The 26052-nt window shown below is 46.2% G+C and overlaps 2 protein-coding genes across 4 annotated transcripts; one reads left to right on the plus strand and one right to left on the minus strand.

Moving 5' to 3' along the window:
* Window positions 1-78: 78 nt before the first annotated feature.
* Window positions 79-16882, minus strand: VIPAS39 (VPS33B interacting protein, apical-basolateral polarity regulator, spe-39 homolog). Of its 3 annotated transcripts, none has more exons than XR_015772892.1 (20): window positions 16583-16764; window positions 16017-16116; window positions 14582-14725; window positions 13537-13575; window positions 13117-13181; window positions 11161-11217; window positions 10164-10256; window positions 9468-9501; window positions 8928-9030; window positions 8812-8839; window positions 8579-8652; window positions 7959-8034; window positions 7530-7664; window positions 6992-7033; window positions 6505-6594; window positions 6020-6106; window positions 4294-4383; window positions 3875-3979; window positions 3387-3611; window positions 79-2290 (listed from the first exon to the last, which is right to left on the minus strand). XR_015772892.1 is itself a non-coding variant. In XM_005520229.3 (20 exons), exons 2-20 carry the CDS (start codon window positions 16673-16675, stop codon window positions 3591-3593), a joined length of 1476 nt encoding a protein of 491 aa, XP_005520286.1. In that variant the 5' UTR covers window positions 16771-16882; the 3' UTR covers window positions 3124-3590. The 3 variants fall into 3 exon arrangements, 2 of the variants coding, with proteins under 2 accessions (XP_005520286.1, XP_014105392.1); XM_005520229.3 differs by lacking the exon at window positions 79-2290 and adding an exon at window positions 16771-16882 and having other exon boundaries at window positions 3124-3611; window positions 16583-16675; XM_014249917.2 differs by lacking the exon at window positions 79-2290 and adding an exon at window positions 16771-16870 and having other exon boundaries at window positions 3124-3611; window positions 16583-16694.
* A 239-nt stretch (window positions 16883-17121) lies between these two features.
* On the plus strand, window positions 17122-23413 carry AHSA1 (activator of HSP90 ATPase activity 1). The gene is made up of 9 exons (XM_005520227.3): window positions 17122-17350; window positions 17693-17883; window positions 18062-18144; window positions 18814-18931; window positions 20564-20652; window positions 21005-21139; window positions 21904-22005; window positions 22539-22590; window positions 23004-23413. The coding sequence occupies exons 1-9, from the start codon at window positions 17271-17273 to the stop codon at window positions 23174-23176; spliced, it is 1023 nt and encodes a 340-aa protein (XP_005520284.1). The 5' UTR covers window positions 17122-17270; the 3' UTR covers window positions 23177-23413.
* The last annotated feature ends 2639 nt before the right edge of the window (window positions 23414-26052 follow it).

Raw genomic sequence — 26052 nt, forward strand, 5'->3', positions numbered from 1 at the left:
GGTTTTCTCTTGCTAATACTTCATCTAAAGCAGTTCCTGGGGCAAAGATGTCCTAAGGACAACACAGAGTTCAGCACCTTCAACCCAACAAGGTAGCCCATGTTATATGTGAGATGAAGCAAGTTGCAAAGCAGAGACAAGCAGTACTTCAGCATTCAACTGTCTACTTTCTCCTCCTGAGTAATCAAAGGGGCAAAATCTTTCCTGACAAAACTCTTGCACATAAACCTGGGCAGGAAGGTTTTTGCACAGATGAGGCAGCATTCAGGAAAGCTGAGGTCATTGCTTAGTTTCAGTGCCTTCTGCTGAGGCAGATTCTGCCACATGATGCTGTTCAGGCCTGCATAAAAAATGACCACCAGCTATTAATGGAATTTTATTTTCCTTGCAGGATGAACAAAATCAAATATCAATTACCAGTGTGCACACAGATGTGAAGAGGTATTCTCATCTCACACTACTGTGAGGAATTACACTGACAACCAGACCTGTTTGGTTTGAAACCTCTGATCTGGGACCATTTTAGGTGAGAGATGCTAAGAGTAATAGTAACATGCCTAATATATCTTGTGTTTTATGTAGCTCATCCTAGTTGAGTAAGCAGAAGTCCTTGACAGGCTGCATATAAAGACATATAACCATTTGGCCATGATGGCACAGTGAGCACCATGGGTACTTCAAGGGAACTCAGCAATGCGCTAATCACAGAGTGTCTGTTCCGATGTTTCAGGTCCCCTTTTGTAGAAACAACAGGTTCAAGTCCCATCCAGTGGTAAAATCCAGAAATTGCAGGTTTGAGTCCTGCAGTGAATCCTGCAGTAAATCCTGTTGTGAAACTGTATGGTGAAAGGTGCACTGTGAAGCTTTTTTTAGGCCACATGTAAGTTAGTAAATTAGTGGCTTTTATAGTGGAGTTTGCTCAGATACTTTGAGTTCTTTTAACTCGAAGGGAGTTGTATGAGTTCAATGCAGTATGTGAATATTTTATGTATGTGTTAAGAAGAATGAGTTATGTGTTAAGTCTGCCGGCATAAAAAAAAAAAAAAACTGACATAGGGATACCGATGACATAAAGCTCATTTGCTTAAAAATTGTTTTCAATAAATGTATAAATATGTGAAAAGTCTTGTACAGGACATGTGCAGTTGGAATGATTTTCACTGCACATCCTGGCCAGAATAAAGTAATGCAACTCACTGACATCTCAAAGATAGGGTCTGAGATTTCATTTCTTTCTGAGTTTGGTGTCAGTTCCAGGTTCTGAAATGACATGGTCCATTTTTCTAGAGGGGAGGGATGGAGGTGTCAAGGCTGTACACAGTGACAGGACAAATGACAGCAGATGGACAGCATGTGTGACAGGAGGCAGCAGCAGAACACAATGTCCTCCAGGCCACCAGCTAAGCATTGTTATAAAAGCATGTAAAGCTCTGCTTCTGCAGGGCTACTGCACTAAGCAAGGACAAAGGGACTCAGAAGTCCAGGAGACAGCAGAGCTGACCAACCAGCACCTCTAGGCACTGGAACAGAATTACCTGTGCTCTGCCACATGCAGGTGAAACAAACCACTGCTACTAGATTATTAGCACTGCCTGCCTGCCCAAAGTGCCACAGAGGGACTTCGGTGGCTGCCCATCACTGTTCTTACAAAGCAAAGGGTAGCAGCAGGTGACATGAAGGAATAAACATGCAAAGAGATTAGCTGCCTGGCCCAGTCCTTGCAGGGTGATTTAAAGTCTTTAGCTGAAACAGCTGAGCCTTGGGATCTGGTTAGTTTTTGAGATCTACAAAAAGCCCTGTTTCATCTCTTCCCTGAGATGATTAGAAAGATTTTATTCCAAACATCTCCCTGGAGGACAATTCTCCCCATTTGTCTTATCTAAGTTTATGGGGTCATATGACTTTATATACAGCCTGCCAAGGACTTCTATTTACTCAATTAGTATGAGCAACATAAAATACAAGCTGTATTAGACTTGTTACTATTAATTTTAGCATCCCTCACCTAAAATGGTTCTAGATCAAGGGCAACCTTGTCACTTTGTCCAAGGATGTGATGAGAGGGAGTGAAGAATGGGACCCAGACTCTCTTCAGTGGTACCCAGTGATGACAAGGGGTACTGGGCACAAACTGAAATGTGCTGGTCCATCTGAAAGAACAAACCCACCTTTTACTGTGAGTGTTGCCAAATTCAGAACAGGTTTCCCAGAGAAGCTGAGTCATCTCCAGCTGTGATGATACTGAAAACCCACAATAGCCACAGTCCTGGTCTGCCTGTTCCAGGTGATCCTGATAAAGCAGGAGTGGACTAGATGATAGAGGTCCATTCCAACCCAAATGGTTCCATAAGAAAAAAGACACCCAAAAAAAACCAACAAAAAAACCCCAACCAAACAAAAAAAAGCCCCAAAAAGTGTAGCAGGGAGGCTAGAATCCAAATCTACTCTCGTGTTCGTGTGACCCCCTGTGGCAGCACACTCCTACAAACTCTCCAAAATTAATTCATCTGTGCTGATGGCACTGAAGGTGTGAAATAAGGTATTGCTGCAAGCAATGTCACTCCATGGTGACATGCACTGTGCTTTTCAGAACATTAAAAAACATCCTGCAACTCGTTTTGTGGGAGGTGATAAATGGCTCAGGATTAACACACAAGAGTGACAATATGCTTAGTGGGGGAAGGAAGGAAACAGCCCAAGGAGAAAGAGACAGCTTTATTTACAGAATTGAAGTGAGGTCTGAAAGGATGAAGCCAGCAGCTGCCTGAGGAGTTATGTTTCTAAGAAAGTGCATTTCAATCCTTCCTGGCATAACACTTTCTGAGAAAATAGCTCCTGGAGCCAGCAGGTTTGTGTCAACTGAGAGAGGTCCCTGCTTGCTCTCCATCCAACCCATAAGGATTCTGACCACCTCCACACTACATCTTTTCCTGGTAAAGGGATCTTCCAAATGCTGTGGAGTGCTAGCAGAAGGATACTTACTGGCAGAGGTTGCTGTCCTGGCTCTGCAGGAGTTCACACACCTCTTTTCCTAGTGTGAGCCAGAACGAACAAGAAAAAAAAAAAAAAAGTCCAACTGGTCCTGGTCCTTTCCCCCAACACTTTCACACAGGGAGAACATGGTCCAGGTAGGTTTTACTCCAGCCACAACCATGATTAGTGATGCGCAAGCCAGCTTGACTGTTACAGGGACTGGTCAGCACTGTCTGGTGGCAAGACTCCAGAGTGTGACTGACACGTTCCTCTTGCAAGAATAAGCCCAGGCACCACCCAGAGCAAACATTCATCTTGCTGTGCCCAGCAACTTCCCTCCACACACACAAGTGATGCCTGGCTTACAGCCACATCAAAGATTCCAAAAAGAATCAACCCTGATGGATCAGTACCATGGTTTCACCAGCTACATTTTAGTAGCTGTCTTCAAGCAGCCTGAACGTCACGGTCCCACAAGCCACGGGCACCCACTGTCATCGATGAGTGTTGATCATGCAATGAGTAGTAACGGAGCTCCTCTGTTGGCACTGGACTGGGTTTTGCAGTTCTCTCTTTCAGTGACATGGTGATGGCCAAACAAGCTGTTTCACAGGTGTTCAGTTCTTCCACCGGATTTGCTAACAGAGAGAACAAGACATCACTAACACCAGTGCTGAACACAGAGCCCTAGGGGTCAACTTAGTGACTCCCAATCCCTGACAAGCACAGCTATGGCCAGAGTGTGCCATTTCTACCAGTATAACCATTCATTCCTACCCCGAATACAACACCAAACAAAAGATTTGCTTCCCAGCAAAGACAAAGTATGTAGGACAGCCATGCCCCTACACCTGTCTGTTTCTGGTAAGAGTGTCTGGAAGAAAGAGTAAGCATTTCATACCACATTGCTGAGAATGCTGTGTATCTTCTCTTCTTCTGCAGAGCCCCGCTCCACCTTGCATTTATATGCTGTCAGCTGGATACGATCCTTTAGATCCCGGTAGGTCTAGATAAAAGGCAAAACCAGCACCCAGCTGAGAGAAAGGGACACTTCCATGGTTAGATAGCGTCCTGCAGATGGGCAGGGCAATTCTACAATCCCCCATCTAGCTCCCAGCACAAAACAATTTCACAGCACAAATGCTAGGAGCCACTCTCCTGGCTCATGGACTTCTACTGGGAACCTTATAATTTTTCCCAGGCCACAGGGATAAACAAACCCCACCAGGCACATGACAGAAGTGGCACAGGGCAGAGAACAGAAAAGCTAGAGAGAAAAAGCAGGCCTGTGACCCATCTCTTCACAAGGCAGCAATCTACCTCTATGACAACATCATGGCACTTGTATTTGGTAGCGAGGTTCAGCCGGGTCTCTACATCTTCCACCAGGCGCACATATTCCTGCAGCACCTGTGAGAGACAGAAGAATGTCTCAGTTCCCTTCTACAGGTATATCCCATCTCATTTCCTCACCCCAGTCTCAAAACATTTCAAGGCTGCTGGTCACACAGACTTGGCCCCTTCCTTGGGGAACAAGAGACCTCAACAAGACTGTTCAGGATCCCAGAAGCTTTGCTTACAAAGCTCAGAATCACAGAATAAGCCAAGTTAGAAGGGACCCACAAGGATCATAGAATCCAACCCCTGTCCCAGCACAGCAGCATTCCCAAGGGTCAGAACATGTGCCTGAGAGCACTGTCCAAATGTTTCTTGAATTCTGTCAGGCTTCATTCTGTGACCACTTCCATGGGGAGCCTTTTCCAGTGCCCAATCAGCCTTTGGGTAAAGAACCTCTTTCCAATATCCAACCTAAACCTCCCCTGACACAATTTCAGGCCACTCCCTGGGTCCTGTCACTGGTCCCCCCTCCTCTTCCCCTCACAAAGAAGTTGTAAACTGCAATGTGGTTTTCCCTCAGGCTCTTCTTCTCCAGGCTGAACAGACCAAGTAATCTCAGCTGCTCCTCATATAGCTTTCTCTCAAGGCTCTTCACTATGTTCATGGCCCTTCTTTGCATGGTCTCTAATAGCTTTATAACCTTCTTAAACTGTGGTGCCCAAAACTGCCCCCAGCACTCGAGGTGAGGCTGCCCCAGTGCAGAGCAGAGCAGAACATTCCCCTCCCTTACCCAGCTGTCCATGCTGTGTCTGATGTCCCCCAGGACAGAGTTGGCTCTCCTGGCTGCCAGGCTCATGTTCAACTTGCCAGTGACCAGGATCCATGGTGCTGCTCTCCAACCTCTCATTCTATCTATACATGCCAGATGCAGAATCCATCCCTTGCTGAACTCCACTTAATTTTGATGGCTGCCCAGCCCTCTAATTTGTTCAGGTCTCTCTACAGAGCCTCCTTGCCTTCTGGGGAGTCAACAACTCCACCCAGTTTTGGATCATCTATAAACTTGCTTAGTATCCCTTCCAGTCATGCATCCAAGTAATTTATGAAAATGTTGAAGAGCACAGGGCAGAGGATGGAGCCCTGTGAAACCCCACTAGTGACCAGTCACCAGTCTGATGTCACCCTATTCACTGTAATCCTTTATGCCCAACCCATGAACCAGACGCTCACCCATCTCATCACTTGTTTATCCAGCTGTGTGCTGGACATTTTGGCCAGAAGGATACTCCGAGAGACATCAAAAGCTTTACTGAAATCCAAAAACACTACATAGAGTGGCTTCCCTTGATCGACCAAGTGGGTTACCTTGTCAAATCTGATTTCCTTTTATGATATTTCATTTCAGTGCATGGTAAAATTATGAAGAAGATTATTCTGGGAGGTATTGAAAAACCTGGAGCACAACACAGTCATTGGTCACAGCCTGCACAGCTGTCCCTCCTGCAGTCAGAGCTAGGACCCAGCCCTCAGTACCACCCACACCTTTTGTTGATGCATGGGCTGCTCAGCTGAGTGCTGCACCCACCTGGCGGTGTCAGAAGATCAGCAAGCTTCTCTCACTTCCAGCTAGGAAGCAGCTCACCTGAGGAGTCACTCATACACCAAATCCCAAAAAAGAGCAGGACATAAGCAGGGGTTCCTGGCTCACCTGCACAGGAGCATTGTTCCTCTGCAAGATCTCCACCACCCGGTGGAAGCCAATAGGTGCCTTCTTCTTGGTGTAACCCAGCCAGTTCTGAAATGAGAACCAAACCTATGTCAACTCAAAAGGACAATCCCTCCAGCTACAAGAAAATGTGTTTTTTCTCCCAGTGCCAGCAACATAATACACAGCCACCACACGCACCCCACGGCAGAGCCCTTCGTTCAGGGGCTGTGCACAGGCTGGCTGCAATCCCTTTGGTAACCAAACTCAGAGACAGGCCCCTTCTCTGACCTTATTGCTGCAGCCAAGCCAGCCCAGCAGAGGTCTTGGGCAGGGAGAGGAGGAAAGTATTGCAACACCCTGCAGCAAAGGTGCTGGACTTTGCTGGAATAAAACCAGTCTGTCCAGCAACTCCAGAACAAGCCAGCTATCAGTAGCAGACACCAGTACTTGGGACTGTGTCCCCAGCAAGGCTCTCTGCAGCTCACCTTGGTGGTGAGGAGGGCATCCACATCACCCCAAGCCCGCAGCTTGGCACGGGCAGCCAGGGCAGTCAGCACATACTGCTTATCAGGAATCTGCAAGGCAGAAAGCTGCAGTCAGACCAACAGCATAGCTCAGAAGGCCTGTGTGGGCTGGAGATGAATGCCATCTGCCCCAGCCCTGGCAGGACCCACACCAACACCCACACAAAGAGGCAAGATGCTGCCTGATGCCACACACAGCACCTAAGAGAGTAGGAAGTGGTGATTTGCAAGTGCTGCTGCAGACAGGGTACATCCATTGAAAATCTCCACATGGCTCTCACTTGCCTTTCTGAGACTCCAGAAGGGCCTTGCTCAAAAAGGATGCCATGGTCCCCTCCCTAGCTCAGTGCTGAGCCTCTCATATTCCTCCTACTGAGCCCCTTTCATTACATAGTTTGTCTGTGCACGTTTTCAGCTAGTGCTGCCAAAACAGGAGAGACTCACGCACCTTAAATGTTTTCTTCAGGTTGGTGGGGCTGCTGAACATTCCCTAAAGAAAGCAGATAAGTCAGTGCAAACTCAGAAGGGCAGGCCACAGCAGGGGTTCACACACCTATTATAAGGCATCTGCCTTGCACAGAATCAATCTTCTCAAGATTTTACTGCTTTTTGCTCATGTCAGTACCACAGGAGGAAGCAGCTGACAGAAGAGAGCAACTATCCCATCCCACCTCATTAGCTCTCTGGTCCAGCTTCCCTACATCCTCAACTGGTGCACCTCCAGCACTTCCACGACCAGTTCCACGCACCTCAGCCTCATGGGATTGACAGTGATTTCTAGGAGGCAACTTCCTGACAAACTGTGCCAGGTTGAATGTCTTAGAGCACAAAACTCCAAACTGGTGCCAGGGGACAAAGTCTCTCTGAGGGATGAAATAAGATCTCTCTTTCCCTTACTCTCCTTAACATGCTGCAGCTTGACCACCCTACATCTTGAGGGCTACAAGGACGAGATGCAACCTTATCTTCTGCCACATCATCCGCACCTCAGCCTCTGTGTAGTGGTAGAAACAGGAGTAGAAGAGGGTGGTCACTAGTGGCATGTTGAGGATTGAAGCCTTGCGAGGATATTTCCGAAATAGCTCTGACTGCCCAGCCGTCTCCAAGTGCCGATCATTAGCCTGTGGAATCAGGAAGACAGACAGGGTGAACGTGAGCCAGGACAACTGCCTGTTTAGCTGTGGGATAGAGACCTACAGAGAGTGTTGTGACAGCAGTGTGCAAGCATAGCCCCAACATGCTATCAAGTCTCAGATCTGGTATTTCACATGTGCCTGGCATAGCAGCCTGAACAGCAATTACAACTACACTAGCCAGGACAGGCTGGTTAGATCCAATGTAGTGAAAGTTAGGGACAGCAAGAGATCTCACAGGTAGTCCTAGCCATCTCTTGACCAGCAAAGAAGATTTCATACCTCAATAATGATCTGTCGCTCCAACAGGGTATAATGGTCTTGGATGTGAGAGGTATCCTCAGCTGAAAACGGCAGCCTGGCCAGACATGAAGGAAAGAAACACTGTGACCAGCTCTTAAGTACAGAATCCTTAATTTGCTTCTAAGTACACTTAGCAGAAGGTTTTTTCCTACCAAAAAAGTTCCCATTCTTCCCAGCTTGAATGGCCAGTGAGTACTCACATTCCTGACCCACTGCCGTCTCCAACTAGAGAGGCTTCAGAGAAACATTACATGGCACATCTCATAGAACAGCCTAAAGTGGATGCTACCAACTTCCTAAAGTGCTCAGGCACTCAGACTTCCATTACAATCTGAAGGGTCAATGATCAGAAAGTCCCTTGAAACATCTTTCTCCCTGAATAAGCAGCAAAAGCTGCTGGACTAGGTGATCCCCACAAATTATTCCTCTCTGGTCTACACCGTACCAAAAACTCTACTCCCACTCCTCACTAACGGAAAATCAACATCAGCTCTCAAACCACATAAGCCATGCTACTGGCACAGAGGTCTAATTTTCTTCTCTACCACCTTCTGTGAAGAATCCACATCCCTCCCCTGCTATTGCATTTTTTTTCTTACCCAATGCAACCTTTCAGAAATTCCCTCCTTTTTTCTACATCCTGGATGTTCAAATGCTCCCGGTACTGAGACAGCTGGAGGGAGAGAGGAAAGAAGCAGTCTCTTCTCATGGATTTGGGAGATACAGTATTCCAGAGAGTGAAATGGGGATGAAAAGCTTTTGCCTGATTCCCACACACTCTGCAGCCAGCCCCTCCCTGCATAAGGGAGCTTATGCTCCTGGGAATACTCACAGCAACTTCCTCAGTCCTGTCTAAGAACCTGCAAAAGAGAATTAGCAAGCATTACCTTGGAGGCAGGTTCCTAGCAGTGTGCTCAACCCTGCCACAAGATGGATCAACAGCCTCACCTGAGCAGATCCAGAAGGAACTTCTGCTCACCCATCTCTCTGAGGAAATGGATCAGATGGCACAAGGCCACCTGCCGCACCTCCAGCTCCCGAAACAAGATCTCTGCAAGGGAGAGAGTTTATGTACAGGTGGGTAAAGTAAGATAGCACTCCCAAGCAGAGGGGATTTAGCACAGTGCATGGAGTTGAAAGTCACTGGCAGGATTCAACAACCTTATCCCATCTCAAATCACAGTCTTGGCGGCTGGAGCACAGAAGAGCCCAATCACTGGGCTGACAGCTGAATTCACAGCCGTGTACTACTTCTACAGATTCATTTTCATTCATCCCATCACCACCATCTACCACTGCTTAAAGCTCCTCTCTGGAGCCTTTGCAGGTATTGCTATCCGCCCGCCACCCACACTACACTTGCCACAAAAATACTTCATGCTTAGTAAAAAAGCAATATCCCAGAGGCTTTTTGTATGTTGCACCCAGTGAAAGGACGATCCCCTCTGTCCTTCACACACTACAAAAATCCTGGCCAGTCACGCTCACCTCTCCTTAGCGTCCGTTTCAGGAATATCAGGACCTGTGAGCACAGACAGACAGCTCAGAATTAAGAGAGACAAACAAACAGCACACTGGTCAAGGCCTAGAGAAGCTTTTGCAAAGGGCCTCTGAAAACACAGCTCTTACAGCACTGAACTTAATTCTGGTACCCACAACACCCAGAACAAGCAGTGAGAGCCTAGGCCACAGCTGCCGATTCTTGCCTAAGCTCCTATTCTGGAGTTTAGATGAGTGAGACCAAAATTTACAAAGGAAAACCTTTCCATGCAAAATCCAAGGAATTAAAAAACCTGGATGAAGAAAGCTCTAACACAATCCCATTTCCTGTCTGATACTTTAAAAAAGCCAAAAAAAATGGTGAGGCCCCAGATCTTAAATGCCAGGTCTCAGATCTTCTGTGCTGCAATGAAGATTAAACCTTGACCTTCAAAAGGTAGTTGCAAAAATCTGTAAAGCTGATGGATCAGTTTCCTTGTTATTAACATCAGTTCTGCAGAGTGGCAGGAAAGACAACAGGAATACGGAATTTCCCAGTCTTAAGCTTTGACATTTTCCAGTAACTGTTTGGTTTGAACTAAAGAATACCCCCTAGTCTTGCAACAGAGCTGACTGTATTCTCACAAGCACTCTCTGTGGGGCCACCCAGAAGTCTCAGCCCTGTATGGCCCCAGCAGGACTCACAGCTGTAATGACATTCCCATCGTGCCCTGCCACAGCTTCATCCAAGAGCACCAGCTTGTCCTGCAGGGAGCGAAATCTCTCTAGAGAGCAGACCTAGAGACAGAACAAGAAGAAGCAGGCATGTGGGACATAAGACAGTCCTCAGGCTGAACCCAAGGTATTGTTTATTCCTCTCCCATAAGCCCTTCAGCAACATGAATAACCACCCTCCCAACGAGTGGAGAAATTGTCATTTAGCTGAAACCACATGCTGCGTGATCCTGGAAATCTGTCCACAGGGGTTGCAGTCAGCCCTCATTACTGCCCAGTCTAGGACAGCAGACAACATGCATTCAGCACAAACACCCCTGTAAGAACTATACCACAAACCACTAGCCCTGACAGGAGGAGGGAACTCTGCAGGCCTCTTTCCTCAAAGGAGAACAGAAAAATAGAGTCATAACTCTTTCTCTCTTCCTCTTGCCCCACATCTGTGGCCTCTCTCACCCTTTAGTTCACCTCAGCTTTTGAGGAGACACATGCAGAGTGAAACCACAATCTCCCTATGTGTTCACTGCACACTAAGGCAGCTGAAACTAAGATTACAGCTCCAGTGAAACTATTTCCGTCTTCCTCTCTCCATTTGCCACCAACTGAGAATGGAGATAAAGCCCCACCCCCTCAGACTTTTAAAATAAACCTAGCCCCAGGGAGCAGAAAGGGTAGAAAGGGACACAGCAGTACAGATACCTACTGTCAGAGCCTTGCTGAGGGGACAACTCAAGTAAACAAAGCAACAAAACCCTGAAGTTCTGCTGCTGCTCCTGAGCTAGTGTGATCCCAGCACTGCCACCTGGCAAAGTAACAGACATACAGACCACCATCCCTGCTAGGTGCTGCAAGCAACACAGATCCTCTCCTTGTTCCCAGAACAGCCAGGAACACAGGAAAGTGTAAAGCATTTTGGGACCACCCACCCTCAATCTCTTACAAGCAGGTGAGAGTGCAAAGTCCTTACCTTGCCCCTCTGCATTCGCCTGACTGTATCTTTGGGGCTCCAGTCACTGCTGTAATCCTGCCACAAGAAAAATACAGCACTCTTAAGCCTCAGATAATTTCAGCAGTCTCCAAGCTGCTTTCCACTTCTGCTGCATCAGTGATGGCCCACATGTAGCTACGCACACTTACCACTCAGCTGCTCCAGGAAAAGTGTTAGTAGGATGTGTACGTACATTTTTCAGGTGCAAATGCTGAGCCCTAAGACTCTGCATATGCTGGTGTGGAGGGAAGCTAAAGGCTCATATGTTAACACAGCCTTTCTATTGCCTCAGTACGGTCTGTTATCACATTCTTTATAAGAAGTGCATTGCATCAGGTTGTAGTTCTTGCAAATTACGTTACTTTCAGGACAAACAAAAACATGCAAAACAGACTAACCCAAAACTGAAGGGCAAGGAGTCAGTTTCACATTACAATTCAGACAGACTTCTGCTGGTGAGCCTTCCACAGCAGCATGGAGAACACAGGGACAACAGACTCAGGATAAAAAGTGATGGTGGCCTGAGCCACTCCTAACTCACACACCATAAAGTCATCTAAGTCTCTGTGAGACCCAAGTTGCAATTCAGCTTTCTGCCTCCAGAGGCCCAGAGAAAGGGAGCAACAAGAGCCAGCTCTGAGGACACTGAATTTTAAATCCATTGAAGATTTATTGAAAGCCCAAATCTAAGGATGAAAGGTCCCAATCTTATTAGGGAACCTCCGCACATGAGTCTCTCAAAGCAATGTATAGCTGAGTGTCAAATATCCTGAGCACCAGGGTTCCCTCCAGCACTGCTGATTAGAGGCAGCTTCTCAGCTGTCAGGACAACTTCAAACACTGTCAGGACACTCATCAAAAGTGCCACTAACTTTCCTTCCTTTGCTTCACCCCACTTACACCACCCCATTTAAGAGGGGTGTATAATCCTTCTCCTTCCTGTTTCACTGCTTCTGCAGGCCCAGAACACAACATAACAGGGCACTCCTGCTGTGCTTTGAGGAAGTGCTCTGTTAGGTTATGTCATTAATAGCTAATTGACAAAATACCCCAACCTGGGGATGATCAGATGGCCCAAGACAGGTGGACCATGAACCCCAGCAGCTCCAGGATGCAAGTGCCAGCTACTGGAGGAGACTGGGTCTGGGATTCAGCTACAAAACAAACCAGATGTCTAAGACCAGCTGCAGGAGGGACCCATAGAGCGTGTGCATGTTCCACCAGTAGAATTGGTCAGACAGAAAGGAAGCTCAGGATCAAGCTTGAGTGTTTCCTGTATGTGTCTATTCATAAAGGTGCTGGTTTCTGTCTGTGTTAATCCATGCACGCAGCTGAGTTAGTATCGTGCATGTCTGTATCTGTAGGGAATATGGGCTCAGTCTTGTTACTGCCTGGACCTAGGGACATGGGACCACAATCTCACACCTAGAAACAGGAATCCACCCAGTCCCAAAATCCTCTAGATTCTCCAACACCTATCTGGTGTTGAGCATATCTGCATATCTGGTAGACAAACACCCCTGGCAATTGGAACACTGCCTCTGCACAACTCCCTCTGTGTTGTCCCAGCGATTCATGAATAGGAAATTTCAAAACTTTCGTATTTAAAAAAATGTAAAAACCACATGTAATGCCAGTTTATCTGACCCAGCATGAAAGCAGCTTACAGACAAAGCACTACTTTGAAATCCTTTCCACAAAGACTGCTGGGCTATTCAATAAAAGGAATAACCAAAACCAAGACCTCTGCAAAGCTACATACTTCTGAGCAAAAGCAGAGAACGCCTGAATTACTGCAAGGTTGCATTTTGCAGTTCCCTGTCCTATTTCCTGCATTGCCCTCTTCTGTCTGAAACAGCAACTAATCACTTCCTATGAAACCAGTAGAGTAGGAAGTTCAGTAATCTCGGCATACAACAAGCACAGGCTGCTCACCTTGTACTCAGCTTTCGGTCTGCGCAGCTCTGGGGCATAGCTTTTAACTCCTGTGTCACTGAGGGCTGAGAGGGAAAGGCACAGATGAGTACCACATGAAAATCCTGATTCACATGCACCTTCAAACCCATCCCTTCCTTGGTTTTCATGGCAGAAGACCCAAACTTAAGGACCAAATGACAATACAGCATTACTCTAGAACTAGTTGTCAGCTGTACATAATTACCCCAAACCATCATGCCAATTATTTAATTTCTTTTAGGAAAGAACCACCCATGACTGAACTTTTAGACAGCACATGATTCCGTTTCCCTTTTTGCATCCTAAGGCAGATGACACTTCCCTTTTTCTTTTTTGGAAACGCTTTGTTTCATGTAAATCTGCACCCCCCCCAGAAAGAGGCAGGGACCCAAAACTTACCATCTGAGAGGGACTGAAAACTTGGGAGTTTGTTCCGTCCTGAAATAAAAACACTGGTGAGACACTGTCCTGCACGAGCAACATCTCTTGCACAGGGAACATAAGCCTAGACTACAAGGCCATTTTACTGCAGCTATGCCCCTGTAGAACAAGCCACCCTGTACAGTGATGCACACTACACCAGCATAGCTGGGGCTCACCTGCTCACATTCTAAGGTATTTAATCTATCTGTGGCATTGCAAACCATATCACACTCTATCTCTATCTGCTCTCTTGGTGCTGAGGCCAGGAGAGGTTAGAGCCTGAATTCACTCATCTACTTGCAGAGCAGAGGCTCAAGCGCACAGCACTGCAACACAGGCTGTGGAAACATGGACAGCTCCATCCATCAGGGATGCAATTTGGATCCTTTTTTTCATCACTTTATTGTCAAAGTTGAGAGTCAAAAAACACCCCAGAGAAAGAAAGACAAAGTCAAAGCTGTTTTGTTGTCTTGCTGTGTGAAAATAGAGCTGAACTATTGCAAGCTGTGTATGTTTGACCACGGCCTGCTGCACAGCTCCCCCCGTAACCAGCTATGCTGCCACTGCTCCTATCATGTGTTTGATTATCCTTTATTTGGAGCTCAGCTGGCTACTGTTGGTGTTGGTTCAGCAATCTGTCCTCTCTAACAGAACTGAAAATCAAATGAGGGCTACATGGGTCAAGCCAGTCCCTTTGCAGCCTGCTCTTTTCCACCAACCAAATGGATTGCCACACAGTGCTGTGCTCTACCTTGCTGTTCTTTGGAACCTGGATTTTAAGAAGCCATAATCTCCAAAGCCCCTTCGCACTCCACAAAAACACGCGATCTACTGCACAAGACAGTCTTCAATTTCTGACCAGTGAGCAATAAGCAATACACTCTCCACTCTGAGGAGAGATCGGAGCTTCCTTGTCTTGCAATGCATTTCAGATAAAACAATTTACGTAAGATAACACAACTGCCCCTTGACGGTCTTAAGAGAAAACACATTTGCCAATATAGTATATAATGAACCTCACCTTTGAACAGGCTGCTTAGAGAGTAGGAAGAAGCTTGCTTGGGAAGAGCAGCATAGGAGGAAGAGCCCTTCTGTAGGCTGGAGTCTCGGCCATCCAGGGAACTAGCGCTGCCAGAGGCTGTCTCTTTGATTGACCAGGAGATACCTGTGTGCAGACAGGGAATTTTTAACCACGAAAGAGTCTGTAAAGAATGATCTGGCACAGCAGAAACATTACCAAGTGTGTGCTGGTCAGTTCTGCACTAGCACATCTTGGTAAGTCTGACCCTAAGCACTAAGTAGAAGCAGAGCATCTCTTCATGCAGAATCCCACTCTCATGTAATGCTGCTTGTTAAGCAGTGGCATGTTGTCCTCCAGAAAAGGCTGGTTTCAACAGCATTGTACAGCTGGCTATGGCTTGATTAAAAGGAATACATAGACACCCCCACCATTATCACCCATTACATTTGGGATAAAAGTATAAATAAAATAAATTGCGTTGTTCTAGAAGTACAAAGCAAGACAGAGAGTCTCTAGCCTACCTCAAACTGCAGAAGCCTAAGAGGATGCTTTCCTGAACACTAAGGACTAAGACAGTTTTCCTTCCCACACAGACAAAACAGTTCTCAGTGTGCCCATGCTGCTGGCAACAATGCCTATGTCTCCCTCCTGCCTGCTCAATACAGTTTCCCCTTGTTTTCACACAGCTGCACAACACACTTATTTTAGGATCAGGATGATAAGCAAAAGAACACAATAGGTAGAAAGACCCTGGGTGGGACAAGAAAACAGAGTGAGGAGCTATAGCAAAGGACAAGAAGATCAGTCTTTGAAGATACTTTGGGTGATCCATATGTAAATTTTCATGGTTTGACACTGGCTACCAAGTGTCACAATTCTGTGGGTCATGAACTCAAAAAGCACAGCACACAGCATTGTGTATGGGCCATGAGCTCACTCCCATCATCACTAGAACCACATCTACTTAATGTTTACACCTCCCTTTCAAATTTCTAGTGTAGGAGTCACTCTATAAACACACACGGAACCTTGGATTATCTGCTTAAAGTGCTGTGGGATAAAAACACATAAACTTTAAACAGTGCCACTTCAGGCAGTGATGTGAAGGAACTGATCACCTAGAATCTCATAGGCCACCTGAACATGACAAGTATTAATCCATAACCTCCAAAACACCTGCTCTGAGCTTGGCTACATATTAGAAAAAGTGAATTTCCTCCACTTGTCTGCACTCTCCTTTTTTACACAATTTGGGCTTCTGCTCACCCTCTTTTCAGTGGATCTGCTCAGGTAAATCCAGTAGTTGACAATGCGATCTGGGAGACTAGAGTCAGATTAGATAGCAAATAATACTCCTGACTTAAGTAACTTGACTTAAGCAGCAATTTTAAACCCCCTCTGTCTCAAAGATAATTTACAGTACTTCTCTACTTACTTCCCACAGGTTCTCCACTCCAGCTGACCCTCTCAAGGTCGTCATCATCATCATCGACAATATCCCGAAGGCTATTCACTGCCCGTTTGGATTCCTTTAGCTACACAAAAGAGTGACCTTGCATAAGGATCATCAGCATTGTACAATGCACTTTGTTTCCTATTACCATCAAACATCTCCCAAAGAACTTTGCATACAGTTTCTTCAGCTTCCATTGCTGCTTGTCAGGATGGTATTTTAGTCCTGTAGCTATGCAGCAAACATAGTAGCTCTTCCTCACCACTGCGAACCCCAAGGACACCTACATGGACACTAACAGCTCAACCAGCGGGAGATGCAGTTTGGTGCGTGGGGGAGAACCACGTCGTAATGAGATTTTGGACTGGCTACTGTGGAGAGAGAGACGGGAGCCCTCGGTACCCTCCTCAGGGGGCAGGAGGTGACAATCCATCTACAGAACATCAACTCTCCGCGACGTGCAGGGCCGAGGCCTGGGCTGGGATGGTAACAGGGGCTCACCCGACGAGGGTGTCTTATCACCAGTGCCGGGGCCGGACCCTCCCTACCTGCGAGAGCTCGTCATCCTCATCGTCAAAGGTGAAGGCCCGGAACTTGGAGCTGTGCCAGTACTCCTCCTCGTCCGCCCGCACCCTGCTCATCTGCAACGGCACCGCGCGGCTGCCTCAGCAGAGGAATGGAGCGGCTGCCTCGGGGGTATCACCACCCCTAGTCCTGGTCCCGGCCCCTCTCTTACCTCGCCGCCCCTCCCGAGCCAGCAGCACCGCCGTCCTCACAGCAGGGCGGGGCAGCCGCGCGCGGGGCATGCCGGAATATGTAGTTCTCACACAGGACGCGGAGCGGCCGCTCCTCCTTCACGCACTACGACTCCCGGCGTGCCCCGCGGGACACTGGCGAAGGCATTGACGTGCCTTCGGACTACCAGTCCCAGCGGGCTGCGAGAGCGGTGGTGCGGTGTCTGGACCGACAGCCGGGATCGGGGCTCTGGGAACTGTGGGCTGATTCCGGGAACTGTGAGCCGACTCCGGGAGCTGTAGGCCGGCGGGGACGGGACGGGAGCGACAGCTTTAGCTGCCTGCGGCCCTCTGGAACCAATTTGCCGGGCGGAACCAATAAGCCGGGGTCGCGCTGCGGGGGCGTGCCGGAAGGGCCCTGGCGGGCGGAAGGCGGGAGGCGGCGCGGCGGTTCTAGCAGCTTCCACGGGCGCTCGGAGCGGAGGCGGCAATCCCGGTCCCGATGGCCAAGTGGGGGGAGGGAGACCCGCGCTGGATCGTGGAGCAGCGGGCGGACGCCACCAACGTCAACAACTGGCACTGGTGAGCGGGGCGGCTGCTCCCAGACCCACCCGGGAGGCCCCGGGGGCTGCACGGCCGGAGTCGCGGGCAGTGGGGCCGCCTCCCGTCCCCTCCTCGCGGGCTGGTGCTGAGACGGGGGGTCCGGGCTGATCCTCTGGGGCGACCCCCGGCTCCTGCGTGTGTAGGGGGATGCCCGAGCCGAGGTGTGCCGGGGGAATGCGTAGAGATGGTCTGGGGAAGAAACCTGTGTGTGTTTGTGCTGAAGCGGAGCAGAGACACGAGATCGGGGAACACTGGATAGTCCCAATATGTGCTGTCAGCGTGGCCTGTCCCAGATTCTCATCCCGCTCGGTTTTCCTGCAGGACGGAGAGGGATGCCTCCAACTGGTCCACGGAGCGACTGAAAGCTCTCCTCCTGCCTGTCAGGGTAGAGGGTGAGGAAGGGGCGTGTGAGGTGACAGAAGTGAGCAAACTGGATGGAGAGGCCTCCATTAACAACCGCAAAGGGAAACTTATCTTCTTCTATGAGTGGGCTATCAAGCTGGCATGGACTGGTGAGTGAGGTGCATCCTTCCTGTTTCAAGGTCAGTTTCAGGTATAATACCAAGAGCAAGGATAATTATCTCATCTGGGAAGTAATAATAAAGGAGAGTAATGTATTTTGATACAAGTTTGCTTTGAGAACAACCAGAGTAAGAAAGGTTGATCTGAACAATATAATTATAATTGCAGGCACCTCAAAGACAGGAGTGAAGTACAAAGGTTACGTGGAGATTCCTAATCTCTCGGATGAAAATGACATTGAGGAAGTTGAGGTAAGTACAGCTGGATGTATGAAGTATTCTAACAGGAATAGTCACAGCATTCATATTTCCTTCCCTGTTACCTTTCTTGGAATGTTTGTATAGAATTTTTTTTTCTGCTAGAGACTGCTTAAGTTAATAGAATCAAAGAATGGTGGGGGTTGGATGAGATCTTTAAAGGTCATCCATTACCAGCCTCTTCGCTATGAGCACAGACATCTATCACTAGACCAGGTTAGTCAGAGCTCCATCCAGCCTGGCCTTGAACACAGGGCTGGAACATCCACAGATTCTCAGGGCAACCTGTTTCAGTGCCTCACCACCCTTAGAGTAAAGAATCAGAGTAAAAAAATTCTTTCTAATTCTTAATCTAAATGTACCTTTTTTCAATTTAAAACTGTTATCTTTCATTCTGTCACTGCACTCCCTGACAGAGTCTCTCCCCCATTGTGCGGTACCTTTATCAAATTAATTCCTGTCTTCTAGATGCAATGGGCTCTGTAGCACAACGTATTTAGGCACATAGGTACAGTACTGTAGGCTGAGAGAGATGAAGTGTAAGATGCATAAAACTGCAGGGGTGTTTATAGAAGTTTAGCCAAAGTCTGCGATGTTGAATTGAGTAACAAAAGAAGCGTGCACATTTGTCCTAGTTAATGAATGCTTGTCTTTGTTGTTTAGATCCTTGTCAGCCTTGCTAAAGATGAGCCTGACACTAACTTGAAGACCTTAATGAAGCAAGAGGGTGCAAAGAAAATTAGAGATGCAATGAAAACTTACATCAGCACTCTCAAAACGGGTATGTAACTGAGATGGAGAAGTGCTATACGAACCCATATGTACTAATTCTAAAGAAGGAATGGGGGTGAAGAGAGGAGTTGCTTGCTTCATCTCAACAGAGTGGTGTCAGAGCAATAACAGTAACTTTAGGAAGAAGCATTTCTAGCTCTAGACAGTATACTACAGCCCAGAAAGGTTTGTTTTCTTGATAATGCAGTAATAAACAGTATTTTTGAATTTATGTTTTAAAACTGAGAATGCCCTTCATATCCTGAAGCTTCAGAGAAAATGAAAGCCAGTAAAATGTGTTGGTTACCCCAGTGATATAATCACTGCCTGTGGCACAATTTGGCCTTCAGTTTGCTTACTTTCTTGGAAGGTGACATCTTCTCCAGTTTGTGGTTTGTTTTTGTTGGGTTTTTTTTTTCCTCTTGCCACACTGGTAAAGACATTTAGTGTTACTTTGACTTTAGAATAAGTGATGTCTGGAAATTGCTCTGCAGGTTTTGTTGGTGTCTTTTAATGAGCTGTCTCAGCATCTGGATCAAATTTATTTTTTTTTAAGTTAAATCTGAGTTCAGCAGTTGGAGTTAAATCAATGTGTTTTGGTTGAGTTTGGCTTTCCTCTCAAATATAGGCTAGGAATGCTACAGTTTCTTTTTATATCCATTTACTTATATTACACTTCATGTTCTAGATGCACTGGGTACAAACCACCACTGATTGCTGTTTTTCCAGGATCAAATTTCTGTACTCTTGTTTTTATTTTTCAGGCACTATAGTGTTCAGGCTGGGAGATGCAGTCACCCAGTGAAAGATAAGAATGCTAATCAGAAAAAAAACTGTATGATCTTGTGGGCTGCAATAAATGTGAATAAGTGGGAACCAAGTATTGCAGGATACAGGTTTATGCACATATGATAAAACTCTGCTTTTTAATGGAAGTCTTGCTACTCTGAACAGATGAAGAGGAAGAAAAAGGAGAAAAATGTTGTATAATTGGTAAAACCAGAAGTTACTGAGGTGGAGAAAAAGCAAATGTAATTCTGAATGAGGCTGAAGGTTCTAATGGAGTTACAGTAGTGCTAGTGCTGCTGGACAGGGCACTGGCAAGGCTTGCCTGACTTCCCATGTGTTGTCCTGGCATCTGGTCATAAAGATAAATCAAAGAGGGAGTTAGAAGTTACTGTTGTTTACTGCAGTGATACAAGAAATGAAGAGCCATTGTGAAAAGAAATGGAAAAGTTTGGTTTGGTGTGTCTAGGCCAGCCAGGCAAAAGTTTTTTAAGTGTTTGCAATTTGTATTAGAGAGTGAGAGAGGAAAAAAGCTATCTAAGTCTGAGACTAACCAACATTAATGCAAGAGCAGTATGTAGAAGATGGTATGTCTACGCTGCAAAGAGGAGGTGACTTCCTAATTGTTAGTGTAGGCAGGTTCTGACATGGCCTTTGGTGGAGAGTAGTGAGGGAAAGAATTAAGTGCTTGTAAAAAGAGGTCTGTTTACTTTTTCTAAAAACTGTTTCAAGTCATAGATACTAGCAAGAGCAAGGGGGAAACCAGGAAACCATTTTTGATTGTGTATTTCAAAGTACAGTCAGAAAGTTTACTTGATCTTTCATTGGTTTCATGGGCACATTCCTGTCTTTCCAGAATTCACCCAGGGCATGATTTTGCCCACAGTGAATGGTGAACATACGGAAACAGCACCTCAGGTGGCTCCTAAAGCAGAAGACCGCAAGGTAAACAAAACTGCAAACATGCTTTGGGATCAGTGAAGAAAGGTACACTGTATTAGATTCCAGTACTTATAGGAGCAACCTATGTTGTGTGTAGAATATATACATTCAGGAATTGGCAATCTGTGGAATAGGTGTGACTGTTTCCATTGACAGCACATGATGTTTCTTCCAAGCAAAGTGATAAATCTCCTTTTTACATTTAAGTACAGTTGTGTCTGATTGCATCTTTACCAAGAGCCTTTGTTTTTCCCCTTGGATATGTGAACCATTTGTTGATTTTTGGTTTGGGTTGTTTTTTGGTTTTTTTTGATGAAAAAAAGTGTTTATGTGTTTGATTTCCTTGTTTTGTTAGATGGCTGCCAAGAGCAGTACTGCCACATCACAGTCCAAATCCATAGGAGTCAAGATCCCTACCTGTAAGATCAGTTTGAAGGACACCTTCTTAACATCTCCTGAGGAGCTCTACCGGGTATTTGTTACTCAGGAGGTAATGCCTGGCTTGTTCTGGAAGTTGTTCTTTGCATATAGGAGGCTCTTCCTAATAAGCTTTTTAAGAAGTTCTGTAGGACATTCACAATCCATGAGGATGGAATAAGAAAGCTGTTCTGCAGAGTAGTTGCTGAAAGCTTGTGTGTGCATCTTTTCACACAGTTGACAAGAGGGGATTAATGCCAACCAGAAGCAAGTTCCTGACAGCTGTCAGCACCTATGTGTAGGTGTATCCCTTACTGCATGTGGCCAGATCACTTGGTATTTACCGTTGTGTCCTTCTGGTTTGTTTTTGTTTTTTCCTTTTAAGGTTAGGGGGTATCAAAAGTGTGCTTTGGAAATAGTTTCCACTTTTATGCACGCTATTATACAGTTTAGGATGAGAGAGCAGCATTGTATTATTATTTAAACATGGTCTTAGTCTTTTGTTCTTCCTGTTTTGATGAGAAAAATGAAAAAGAAAAGCATATTTTTTTCTTAGTAGGTTTCATTAAGAAATCAACAAAGTAAAATCACTGTGTGACTCAGAACACTGCATAGCACTAGAAAGCTGGAGGTTCTTTTCCTTGGGCAGGTGAAATGTTGGTGTAGTGATAAATGGCTTTTCTGGCCAGGGCAGGGGTTTTGTCTTTAGCTGAAGACCTTACACTATTGACTTATCTCTTCTTCCAGAACTTTAGTAGCTGGGTGGGAGGCTTTAGGCAACAAGTTTTCAGGAAGATAATGTCAAGTAATACAGGTCTGCTCCTGAATTCTTTTCAGATGGTCCAGGCTTTCACCCACGCACAAGCCACCTTGGAGGCCGATAAAGGAGGCAAGTTTCAGTTGCTGGATGGCAGTGTCACAGGAGAGTTTGTTGACCTAGTAAGTACTAACAAGTTCAGGTGTATCTTGCACAGAGGCAGAACTGTTATCAGGCTGCAACTTTTTATCAGTTCCATTACAATGCTTCTGTTATCTAACTGTGGGTTCTACCTGGTGCCCAATAGTTATCTATAATTTCTGTGGCTATTGAAGCATTCCTAGTAGTGTGAATTAATGCGTAGCACTTCAGTCTGGGGAGAAAATGTAGCTTCCAGTCATAGATCTCCCCTGTCTTTGTGTGATTTTACTTACAGGGGTTGGAGGAGTGGTAAAGATAGTAACTCTTTTTCTCTAAAGTCTTCTGGACAGGAATTCTGTCTCAGTGTTTGGGACTGTACTATTGCATATCTTTCTAGAAGGGGATTGAAAAGAAAAGGATACTTAAATCTCTTCCCGTCTGTGTGTGTGTGTGTGTGTGTGTTTCTTAAGGGATCTCTAAGGCTACATTGATATCAACACAATTTTAAATGCTTTCTATTAGACTGCAGGATTTACAAAAAATTACTACTCAGTTTTTTGTCTCCCTTTTCAAGGTTCCTGAGAAGCAACTTGTTATGAAATGGAGATTTAAATCTTGGCCAGCTGGTAAGTAGTCCAGCCTGTCTTTGAAGGATACCAGCCCCATTTGCCGCACTTCATTGTGGCTCATGATCGGGGAGCACACGATGTTTTGGGAGCTGCTCCAGTGTTTTCCCAGCTTCCTATCCCACATTATCATGTGTGCATCTTCAGCCACTGTGTAGAGCAGTGACCAGGTAGGAAGGATGAAGTAGCTGCTTGTGCAGCTGTAGTTGCAACTGCTTCAAACTGCAGGAAGAGGGAGCCCTCTCCTAGCTGTGTTCCTAGGGAAGGCCTCCAGCTGCAGTCAGTGGACCCTCTTGGGAAGGACCTCCGAGAGTCTTTTAAGTGATGCCCTGTGAAAGGAGGGGCGGAGCTGCCTATGGGGGCTGTATGTACTGTACTACACACTGCTGACAGACTTGCTTTGGTTCCTCTAGGGCACTTTGCAACCATTACCTTGAACTTCAATGACAAAGGTGGCGAGACAGAAGTGTGCTTGGAAGGCAAGGGCATTCCTGCCAGTGAAGAAGAAAGAACAAAGCAAGGCTGGCAGCGCTACTACTTCGAGGGCATAAAACAGACATTTGGTTATGGTGCCCGCTTGTTTTAATACTGATTGCTGGGAGGCTCTGCCTGAAGACTCTGCCACATGGACTGATACATTTCTCACCTGCTCCTTTCTAATCTTGGCCCTGCTGCTGAGTAAAGTGGGATGACAGGTGATGAGGAAGGCCATGGAGCAGCACCATTTTCAGTCCCTCACTGCTTTGTGCATGTCTTGTGCTGCAGGGGATTCTCTTACATGTACATACTTCTATTGCTAAATAAACCTAACTTAAAAAAACTGTGGAATTTGTGTCCTCAAATTGGCTTGAGTTCAAAGGGTTGGGCAATAGGCTGAGGGAGGGATCTGTGTGGAAAAACACTGATCAGTGAGGATTGCTGATGCCAATGTGATTTACTCCTCACTTCTGGGGGAGTAGAGAGCATGAGCTTGATGCAGTTTTTAGTCTGAGCAGCTGCTCATTTTCCCTCTGCTTTTGATCTGCCGCTAGTAAATGTTTCAAACCCTTCCCATTTTTGAAGGGATCCATGATCCTGTTCAAGCTGTTCCTCTCCTTTGCATATCCCATTCAACACAATAGTTTCTTACACTTACACTGGTCTGCTCTACAAGAACTCATGCAATCCACTGCTAGGGAAACTCCCACCTACAGAATGGTTCTAGAGGATTGTGGGGCCCAGGGCCAGCTACTGCCAAGAGCTTCAGGCCAAAGCAAACTTTTTTTTTTTTTCAGAAATAAATCCCACCTCCATTTAGAGTCTGTTACAGAGTGCAGTACTTTTCGCTCATCATACTTTAGCTATTGCTTTAACTGGTGAGGAAGAAAAGAACCTGCTTGTTCTCACCTGCTAATATGTTAGCTCCTGGAGCTGTCTTCTAAAGCAATAAACTTGTTTATAGGAGGGGTGAAAATCTGACTGATCAGAAGCGTCAACCTGCTTAACCTTGAGGGTGACAGAAGTGCTTGGTTTTCCTTCTGAGGCATGAGCTGCTCTTGGATACTTTGTTTTTCTCTTAGTGTGTCCTGCAGAGCACCTCTAGTAACCTAGAAGAGAGTAATGTTACTGGGTGAAATTTACTGGTTTGGGGATTTTTCTTGCTTTTTTTTTTTTAATTTTTAAAAATCTGAATCATATGTGGTAACTATGCCTTTAATAAAGGAGACAGGAAAAAACTTAAGTACCTGTTTAAAAAAAAAAAACTGAATGTAGTTGTTGGAGTCTCCTTTTAAACTAGAAAGAGGATTCTGCCTGTTCTCACTATTCCAAAGTGCTGAAGTATGAAATCATAAAGCATGTACAGACAGACACCAGGAAAGTGGCATGGAACTGAATTCTGTAGTGTGTACTCATCTCTGAGCTGGCCTGTGAGAGCAAAGGAGGCTGTACAAAGAGGCAGCTGTAGATATGGTAGAGCTTCCCTGTGCCATGCAGGGTTGTCTTCCCTAAAGCACTGTCTGGCTGGGAAAATGGATGCAGCTATTTTGCCAGGATTTTTGTGCACAGATGAGCTAGGATATGCACCCAGTAGTGGGTGGGTAACATGATGGAGCCACACTGATCTCACTGGACAGCCTGTATGCTTGGTCTTCTCTTTGGGAAATCCTGAACAGAACATGGGAAACATTAAACAACAGGGCTAGCAAGTGAGTTCACAGCCAAAAATTTGGTAAAAGAAAAGCAAAATTATTTAAAAACTGAAGAAAATGAGCTTGTTCTAAGTCAACTTGAGACAAACGTGACAGCTGAGTTGCGATGTCCCTGCTGTGCTTCGGCAGCTATGCCGCTGTAGCAGTGCTCGCCTGCTGCAGGCTCTGCTGGCACAGCTGGGCCAGGGCAGCAGAAGGCAGGCCCTGCTAATCACCTGCTGCTGGAAGGTTAGGAAGTGGGACAGGAAGGCAACTGAAGTGGAATTTTAATTGCCTTCCTTTCATCACAAGCAGGGTTTACTTCAGGCATCCTGCTGCTACTCTAATAGGGCACGCTTTGGCCTCCGCCAGCAGCCCACATGCATGGGGTTCATGGACTCAGGGCTTTGCTCAGAGGCCATTTGAGGGCCCTTCCAGCAAAACTGACTACCCTGAGTTATGCTGGTGCTTCCCCAGCTGGCTCCCTGCCCTGCAGGCTGGAAATCACCATCCCCACAGCAGCAGAACAGGCTGTGTAATGTAGCCATGCCTTGGCTGCTGTTCACACGTGAATCTCTTGGACTAACCCGGCACTGAAGGAAAGCTTGTGCTAAAAGGCCAGGCTGTACACTCAGGCAGAACGTACCAGGTTGTGCCAGCTCTAATGGGGCACAGCAATGGTAATTAAGGCCTTACACCACTTCAGACATTTACTTGGTGAAGATCTGAGCCTTAAGTCATACTAGAGAAAGTCGCTGCACTACATCTGCCTACTGCCAGCAGACACACACTCCTTCAGCTACAGCTGACCTCTGGGGCAGCTACACGATGTTAATGAGAAACCCCAGACCTCTGCTTTACTTGGAAGTGTTGGGAGACAGTCACAGTTTAGTAGTCCTTCAGCTATTTGGAGAAGGGAGGGATGTACAAGATTAGGGAGAAAAGCAAGGTTCAGTGTACTCTGGCCCAACAGCTCTTTAAGAATCTGACATAGGATAAGAGGGAAAGTCTTATAAATTAAAGAAAACAAAGGTAAAAAAAACAAAACAGAAATTATTTTTTCAGTCAGAAAAGTCAGAGGTGGAGCCTCACTGACTATGCCATTATGAGGCACATGGAGATGAGTAAGGAGCAACCATCAAACAATAAAGCAAAAAGGGTTTTTGAACTTTTTTAAGACTGTAGGCAATGCTCTATATAATAGTTTTATTAGTAAATAACGGAAGGCCTAATAAAGCTGTAATGAATCCAGTACATTTCAGTACAGAACATAATACACGTGGTAAATAAAAGC

Source organism: Pseudopodoces humilis, chromosome 7 (genome assembly GCF_049639895.1).
Source record: "Pseudopodoces humilis isolate 2021_Gansu_Grassland_sample_001 chromosome 7, ASM4963989v1, whole genome shotgun sequence".
Taxonomy (NCBI): Eukaryota; Metazoa; Chordata; class Aves; order Passeriformes; family Paridae; genus Pseudopodoces; species Pseudopodoces humilis.